This window comes from Oryzias melastigma, unplaced genomic scaffold (genome assembly GCF_002922805.2).
Source record: "Oryzias melastigma strain HK-1 unplaced genomic scaffold, ASM292280v2 sc00184, whole genome shotgun sequence".
In the NCBI taxonomy this organism is placed as follows: domain Eukaryota; kingdom Metazoa; phylum Chordata; class Actinopteri; order Beloniformes; family Adrianichthyidae; genus Oryzias; species Oryzias melastigma.
In genome coordinates, this window is record NW_023416879.1 from 768,495 (window position 1) to 777,537 (window position 9,043).

The 9,043-nt window shown below is 43.0% G+C and overlaps 1 protein-coding gene across 1 annotated transcript in view; it reads left to right on the top strand.

Moving 5' to 3' along the window:
* vps13c (vacuolar protein sorting 13 homolog C) overlaps window positions 1–9,043 on the top strand; it is a gene marked incomplete in the record, with an annotated part of 92,945 nt that overhangs the window by 24,265 nt on the left and 59,637 nt on the right. Inside the window, 10 exon segments of the mRNA XM_036210710.1 lie at window positions 2,334–2,638; window positions 2,716–2,860; window positions 2,934–3,042; window positions 3,128–3,252; window positions 3,343–3,499; window positions 4,978–5,057; window positions 5,137–5,196; window positions 7,023–7,176; window positions 7,246–7,365; window positions 7,444–7,547. Coding sequence (XP_036066603.1) covers window positions 2,334–2,638; window positions 2,716–2,860; window positions 2,934–3,042; window positions 3,128–3,252; window positions 3,343–3,499; window positions 4,978–5,057; window positions 5,137–5,196; window positions 7,023–7,176; window positions 7,246–7,365; window positions 7,444–7,547 — 1,359 coding nt within the window.

The window sequence follows — 9,043 nt, forward strand, 5'->3', positions numbered from 1 at the left end:
CAGGAGTGTCTGCCGACTCCTCACTGCCATGCCGAGCTCTATAATGCCTCAGCATTGATGACGTGCTCTTATTGATATAAGACAATTCAGTGGAGCAGAGCCGACACTTCACCTACAATAATATAAAGTTACTTTATCAATAAAAAAAACCCGACCTCTTAGTAGAAAAGAGTAGAGACACTGAATTAAGAACAGTAAACAATGGCCAAAGGAGGAAAAGATTTACCTTATTCGGCGTCAAAAGATCAAAATTATTCCAGACTTTGGAAAATTTCCTGGAACGGTCCATGAGTAGAAGCAATGCAAAAACTCCGAAAGACACAATAAACACTTTACTCTCCATACAACAAACCCACGACATGTTGATGCAGTTCGGTTCCTTATAAACACAATTTGGCGCCGGCACCTCCAACCGATACACTTCCTGTATCGGTCACGTGCTTTTTGTTAAAGTGATACACGCACCGATACGGGGTCTCACACTTGTGCACTCGGCACAGTGTTGGCGCACCAGTGTTGCTCGTCCCATCACTAGGAAACGGATATCAATATTCAGCTCTTTATTAATCTCAGTAGTTTTCAGATGATCACTGACATCACTACATTTCATGGGAAAAATGTCCCATTATCACTATGTTGTACCACTTTTATCAATTATTTTATGTTAAAGAAAACTCAATTCACTGTATTTTTTGGAGTATAAGTCGCAAGAGCAAAACATGTCTAACCAGGAAGACGAAAACCACATATACTGTAAGTTGCTCAGGAGTATAAGTCGCATTTTTAGGAGAAAAGTCTGACGTTTCAGAAAAAATCCGCTAAGCGTAGCTAGAAAAAAAAAAAATAATACAATAATAGTAATCTTTTTGATCTGTATGAAAGAAAAATCACAGTTTAAGAGAAAAACAATCAGATTCTCTTCCATGACTGTTTTGAACAACACTTCTTCTGCCACTTATACTCATGCGCCCTCTAGTGGTTGTTAGAGGAAACAACCGCTAAAGGACAACTGGTGTTAACTAGGAAAATAACACACAATTAAGTCGCACCTGAGTATAAGTGGCACCCCTGGCTAAACTATGACAAAAACTGCGACTTATACCTGGAAGATACAGTACATATTTTAAACAAATCTTGCTACATTTTGAACCGATTCTGCTGCATTTTTAACTAAGTGAATGATCTTTGAACTGGAGTTTGTCAGAGATCACCTAAACTTATCTAAAGTTCATGTATCATGAACATATTTTTAAGAAGTTTTATTTTTAAATCTATGTAAAATCAAGTGTAATTAAAATAAAATACCAACAGAATCAAATTGAATTTTACATGCAGCTCACAAGTGAGTTGTTATTTTTTGAAGAGACCTGCCGGCACCATGTGTGGTCCTGGGGGTCACAGGTTGGTGACCCCTGAGTTAAAGTGTTCCTACGTTACAGCAGGCGCAGCGTTCACCAGCTGTGGTCACATGACTGGCGGGAGCACCAGAGGCGTGTTCTGTGGTGAAACAGTCAGGTCTGTCAGTGAAGACAAAAAAGGGGAAGAAGTGTCAGAGGCAGGAACCTGCAGACTGCCTCTCCTCTGTCTCATCATTACAAACGGTCATCATCAGAAGGCGCGTTCGAGCGAGCTGGGGCATCTGAGTTACACTGTAGGAGCAGCGATCGGTCGTTTAGTTCTTGAAATGCAAAATGGGACAGAAGCATGAGAGCAGACTTCCTGAAGTTTCCTCACGTCTGTCTTCATCTCATTTGAAAATCAGCAGCATCACTTCTGGGTTGTTGCTGAGTAGGGGCTGCATGATCCCAGCTGTTGGTCTGCTCTGTAACGTTTCTGCTCCGACTCTGCAGTGAAGCCATGAGCACACTGCTGCTTCTCCCATCAAAATACCTCCCTCCAGCTTCACATCCATCCTGAGAGTCCGTGTGGAACAGATGACTGAGCTGAGATACACAAACACATGGCAGCTCCCGTGACCAGGAAGACCACATGAAGCAATGCTGCCAAAGTAACCAGACCCCCCTTCCCTCCACCCATCACATTTGCTGTGCTGGTCACTCAGCCGCCCTTTTCACCGTGTACTTCACAATCCAGTCACATGATCCCTGCCTGGTTTGACCGCACTTCCTGTTCTAACATGTCTGACTTCCACTCTGTATCCTGTGGTCAGACTAGTGTTGCTGCCATGCCCTTTATGTCAGTTGTATCTGATCTTCTTGATGATATTTCAGGTTTTTACATTTCCTTACTTCAAGCAAGACACTGAACGCCTCACAGGCTGTCTTTCAGCGCTTGTTATGCTGCTGTATGACTGCTGACTGGCTGTTTTTCAGACATTTGTCGACAACTTCCAGACAGCCAAAGAAGCTCTGAGCGCCGCCACGGCCCAGGCTGCAGAGAAGGCAGCGTCCAGCGTTCGGGACTTTGCCCAGAAGAGCTTCCGTCTGTCCATGGACATCCAGCTGAAGGCGCCACTCATCATCATCCCTCAGTCCTCAAAGTCTCAGAATGCCATGGTGGTGGATCTGGGGCTGATCACGGTGGCAAACGCCTTCACCCTGCTGCCAGACCAAGGCCTGCCTGTGCCGGCTGTGGTGGAGAAGATGGATGTTCAGCTGACACAGCTGAAACTCTGCAGGTATGATGCAAACCTGAATCAGAGCTGCTCCTGACTCTGAGAGCTGAACCTGCTCAGTGAAAGCCTCTTGTTTTCAGAACCACGAGGACTGAATGCTTCCAGCCGGACATTGAAATTCTTCAGCCCATCAACGTCAAGTTGTTGGTTACCAGAAATCTGTCGGCGTCCTGGTTCACAAAAATCCCCCGAGTGTCGGTCCAGGGCGGACTCCAGAAGCTCCACGTACGTCTCTGCAGCCCTGTCTGAGGTTAGCTTCAGCCTGACGCAGATGATATCTGTGTGGTCTGTCCTGCAGGTACACCTGGGGGAGGAAGACCTCAGTGTGCTGATGAAGATTCTGGTCGAGAATATTGGGGAGGGAAACCACGCCCACGACTTGGCTATGAGCAAGCAGGGGGGGCCAGGTGGGGAACCACTCTGTGGAGGCGCACGATTCAGGGCTTACATTAATAATGACTGACCACGCTCACACCTGTTTGAAATACACAGAGAAGGCGGAGCTTACTCCGCATTTGGAGGTGATGACATCAGAGTCAGGGGGTGACGCCATGGCTGTCAGTGAAGAATCAATGGAAAATGCTGTCAATGTCCTGCTTGAGTTTGGGATCAAGGAGGTACACGTGTCTTTCCTCTGTGTGTGGAGAACATCCAGCGGCAGACGGACGATGTGTTCGGACTCCTGACCTCCTCCTCCCTGTCCACAGGTGGTGTTGACCCTAAAAAGGCTCAAGATGCAGGAGGATGTGCCCTTCCTCGTCTTCCAGCTCGCTCAGCTGGGCATCAACACCAGCGTCCACAAACATGACATGTGCGCCACGGCGTTCATCCACAAAGTGTCCTTAAAGTGCCTGGAGTTTCCAGGTCAGAGCCTTTACTCTCTGCTTTCTCGTCTGAATAATGGCGTGATAGGAGATTCTCTGAGGTACAGCTGCTGGATGTCTGCTCACACTGAGCCCACAAATAAGGAGAACATCTGCAGACACAGAGGAGAGGAGCAGAAGGACAGAAGATGTTAACAAACATCTGAAGCTAATGGAAGGATGAGTGTGGGGACGTTAGGAGTCATAGCATGGAGCTCAGTGACTTGTTGGCTTTGGGAGTCTCTCTGCTTTCCACTGTGACTTAATCCAAACAAAATGCGGAAGAGACTTCCTGGAGGTGATTATTCAAACTTCAAACTAAACCTGACTGCTGGGTGTAGTCGGTTTTAGGAGTGTATGTGCACTGTTAGCTTTCTGTCAGAATATCTTAGCGCTGGATGATGAAAACATTTTAAACATCTCATAGCTGACTGCAACACTTCATAAGGGGTATTTGTTGTGAAATTTTAAGGTAAAAGGTTGCTTAAAAAAGAGAGGATAATATTGATATGTCAGAACATATTAGTCATCAGAGAAACAAGATATGAACATTTTTTAATAATTTTGTTCATTCAATAACTAGAACGAGAACTAGAATGTTTGTTCTTGTGTCAGACAACAGCAGAAACAGTCCAGGTTCCAGGAAAAATGTTCCTGTTAGAACAGAACAGATACAAGCATAATTAATAAACAACTCGAGACGAGGATTTTCTTTACTTGGAGCTTTTCAGTTGGTGTTCATGAAGAAAATTAAGCTCAGAAATGTATTTCTGAGTATTTCTTTATTCAAATCATTGTGAATGAGCAGCAGACAAAAAAAGACATTTAAAAAAGATTGTATTTATAACAAAGGAAAATATGCTGGACGGGCCCTTCAGATGCATCCACTCACAGACAAATAGATCCATGAACCTCTTTGTTTTCCTCGTCTGAGCTGGAATCTGGATCAGAACTGACAGGATAGCTGTTGCCCGCCATTTTTGTTACACTGTAAGGGACTGTAAGCTAGTGGGAGAGCATGTAGACAAAGGGATGATGGGAAATGAGCGCTGGCTTACTCCCACACCAACAGTCCCGCCCACAAGTCAGAGGGGAATTTCTGATGAACTCCTACCGCTCTGCAGAAAGGTTTTTTGATCTTGGCTAATAACATGATAATCATTAAAATAACACTGGGAATGCTTTGGAGATGGATCAGAAGATGATTGGATATGATTTATGAATAAGAGTTATCTTGGGTGGAAATGTAGATGTTTGGTGAGAGGAGAAACCTTCCATATGAAAGTCACGACTGTCCATCCGGATTCTGCAGTAGTAATTAAGTTATAGGCTGGATCAATGTAGATTCTTTGCCTTCTGATAAATGTTTCCATGTTAATTTAAGCTTCAACAACAGCCCTTCAGCAGACTCCATCCAGCTGGAGCAGGGATCTCTGAACCAACAGCATCTCCTCTCTGCCTTTTTTTCTCTGGTTTCAGACTCGAGTGGGGAGCCGCTGTGTCTCATCAGCTCCTCAGCAGAGTCTGGAGCTGAGCTGCTCAAAGTGCAGTACTGCAAGGTGAGGAAAGGACACTTGGAATCAGATGATTGGCTCCAGGTGAAGCTCCTGACTGAACTTCTTGTTTGTGTTCTAACAGGCCGATCGCACTGGACCGAACTTCTCCACCATCTTCAGAAACACAGAGCAGTCCATCAACGTTAGTCTCAATCCTTCCTGAGTTTGTCTTGAGTTTGTCAGAGGTCGTTTGGAGGTCAAAACTGTCTTAGCTCAGTGAAAGGCTCGTCACTAATGATGGGTATCAGTACGATTTTATTGATACTACTCCTCTTATCAATATCGATCTGGTGTCTTTTCTGTACTTTTCTGAGGGAAAACAAGGAGGGAGAAGAACTTTTTATCTTAGAACAATTTGAAACACATGATATTAACGTCCCTTGTGACAGTAAAATAAACTGATCAATAAATACTAATATGTCTTTGTAATAATAACATGCAGTTTAAGGTAAAGACTCAAATAAACAAAGCTCCAGTTAACAACCAAAATGCAGAGTTTATCAAATACCCCCTCCCTTCAAAGAACAAGAACAGTGGAAATTCATTTTACATTTTATGTCAGATCATTTATTATTGTTGAGGCACAATGTAAACTTTCAATTTGTTAATATTATATGATCCTTGTTTTTTTATTCATTTTCTTCTCCTTATTCAAATTTCCTGCACTTATCTTTGATAGACATCACTTAGCATTGGTTAGCACCTGTTGAACCCAAACCAGCACTAGACGTCTCACTTGGACGGTCTCCTCTAGAATGGGGTGTATTTCTGAAGGTTACTGCTGTCACCGCCCTGACAGCCACGTTTTTGTTACATCTGAGATAGTGCACACTGTCTGCTTCTGCTTTGGAAGAGTACAGCCATACTGGTCTGGTCTCCCCGTGGAGCTACTCTGCGGCGGGATGCAACGATAGGACTCCCACAGGGCGGAGAGGCTTGATCGGCTCACCGGCCCGCTCCGATCTGCAGCTGTTTAGAAGAGTCCAACGCCGCCTGCTACCCCCGTGACTGTGACCGAGGACTGTGACTTTTAGCCAAAATACCTAAAAACATAGTTGTGCGGGTATATTTGAATAAAAGGAGGAGGAATTGAATATGGATACCAGCACTGAAAAAAACAATGATCCTTTAATATTCATAGGCTGAACGTTAATATTGTGCTTCAATAATAATAATAAATTATCTGACATAGATTAATTAAAATGCAGCTTTATTCTTTTTATTTCCACATTCATTACTCTTTGAAATCGAAGGTCATTTGATATTCGCTGCATTTTGGTTCTTAGCTGAAGTTTTGTTTATTAGTTATCTTAAAATATATGTCATTATTGTAAAGACACGTCAGTATTTATTGATCATTTATTTTATTGTTGGAAAGGGCGTTAGATTGACATATTGTGTTTTAAATGGTTCTAAAAAAGGTTTTGAAGAAAACAAAAATATAAATTGTTTTAAACGAAATTACACATCATAGATTACCAAGGTAATATATTGATCATTGCAATGTTTGCCATATCGAGATACTATCGGTATCGTGAGTCATGTATCGTGAATTGCATTGTATCGGGAGATACCCTGAGATTCCCAGCCCTACTTGGCATTGGCGTGGTCAGTAATGAACCAGTACTCACGCCTCACCAGCAGCTAGTGTGGCACAAAGGACCCTATATGAGAGCATCACTCATACAGCATGAGTGTGTCTAACTTCTATTACCTCACATGACAATGATACGTTCCATTTTCATGATGTCCCTTAAAGTGGCTGTACGAGCCTCAAGTGAACTGCTGCACACGGCTGTGCTCCCCTTCTAATCTGGCCTCTACTTTTTACAACCCTCTACGGGCCCGGACGACCCAAAAACCCCCCAGTACCCGCACGGGTCCTCTCCTGTATGGAGGCATATGACGAAGGCTTTTGGTGCTGGTGGCGGTCGTGGTGATCCATGATCAGTGCTTCTCTGTCTCCAGGTAACCTTCACTTCCCTGGATGTGAGGCTTCACACCGAGGCTCTTCTGTCCAGCATCAGCTTTCTGTCCACAGCACTGGCATTAGGCACCACCTCATCTTCAGAGAAGGACAATGCGCAGAAGGCAGAGGACAAAGCGCCGTCTGCTAAATCCAGTCAGTAACACCAAATGTAGTCACATGCAGGAATGTCCAAACTCCCGCTGACATGCTGTGTCCCTGCAGCTGCCATGGTCTCATCTGCAGACAGCCAGGTTGTAAACCTGGAGGTGGGGATGTCTCTGGGAGCTTTCAACATCCGGGTTTGTGACCAGACCTGCACCATGGCTGACATTAAAATCCGAGGTGTGACATTAGGGTAAAAGCTTTCAGTTGAGCTTTTCAGGACGGCACCTGACCTGGCTCTGCGAATGTTCCTCTCAGGTATGAATGGCACTTTGTCGAGGCAGGGAGCGCAGACAAATATATCTGCCCGCCTGCAGGACGTGGTCGTCCTGGATGCTGATCCCCAAAGCATCCACCAGAAGGTCAGCTGAGTTTTTTTTTCTAGATTTGAAGCTCGACTTCGAGCAGGCTTTGGTTTGAGCTTTTTATGAGGTTTTTAAACTTCCTCCATCTCATCATTCATATGATCTTCTTTCATTTGTTTTCCGGCTTTGGCACTATTTACAGGACAAAAATCTCTGAGATCAGACTCAGCTTAATCTAAATTAGAACGCAAAGAGAATAGTGTGATTTATTGTGCTTTTGGTGTTTTTTCTTGTTACTCTTTTCTGAGACGGCGGCATATTTTTGGCAGACCAGTGGTCTTTCAGCTAAAGGGTTGGTGGTTCAAACCTTTAGTGATCCCAGTTACACATCAAAGCACCTATCACAGTCCTGACTGACGTATGAATGTGTGGGTCTGCAGGTCAAACAGACTTTAGTTGTAGATTTAAGCAGCAGTTTTTAATTTAAGCAGAATTCAGATGGTGAGACCCACAAGAAAAAGTTTTTGTGTGTCTGTGTGTGGGGTACAGTCATGGAACGGTCTGTGCACGGGACTTAAAACTTGTACATTTGTCATTATTCTGGGGTGTTGGAGATTTTCTGTTTTTGTTTTGGTGTGTGTGGATATGTCAGAATATAAAGAGTGATCTATATATATATATGTCAATATGTATGAGTGTTTATGTGTGAGTATATATATATATATGCTTGTTAAAATGTTCAGTGTGAGTTTATGTATAAATATTGTGCATATTCCATACATAAATCTTAAACTGCAAGTAGCATCCTTATTAAGATAAAATAATGACTGGATTGGATTGGGATTAGTTAAGGTCTGCCCACCAATTCTGACTAATGCGTTTTTAGAAGAATGCTCCAATTTTTCAATTCAATTTTATTTATATAGCCCAAAATCACAAAGAAAATTGCCTCATTGGGCTCATTGTCCAGAACTCCTAGACACACTCCTCAACTTTGTGGACGGCCTTCCAAAAGAGTTGAAGCTGGAATAGCTGCTAAAGGTGGACCAGCATCATATGTCTCACCTTAATCAGAGGAGGGAAAAATGAAAGAAAGAATAAAACTGAAGAAATTTTTTATTAAAGGTGCAGAGAGACAGACTGACAGTCCTCATGAAAAGTACACAGTCTTTTGTTCTGAATTAAAAAATAAAACTATATTTTTGTTAATGTTAACTGTACTTTTATTCGTCTATGCACATTACTAACATGAAATATGGACACAATAGATCAAAGTATATCAGCTGATATGTTTTGATATTTTTCTACAGGTTGTTTAGTAGAATGACTTTAGAAAATATAGGTCATGTTTTGGTGTGCCACCCCAAAATTTAAAGTGGACCCCCAGCGGCCACCCCCAGGAAAAACTTCTGGAGGCGCCACTGAATCTAAGCAGAAGTAACAAAATGTAAATAATTAAAGTAAATGAACAATGCTACAAAACCATCATTTATTCAAATTGTTTTTTTCTTCAAACCCAAACAGCCACAATGGAGGAGGGAAAGAGCTGCATG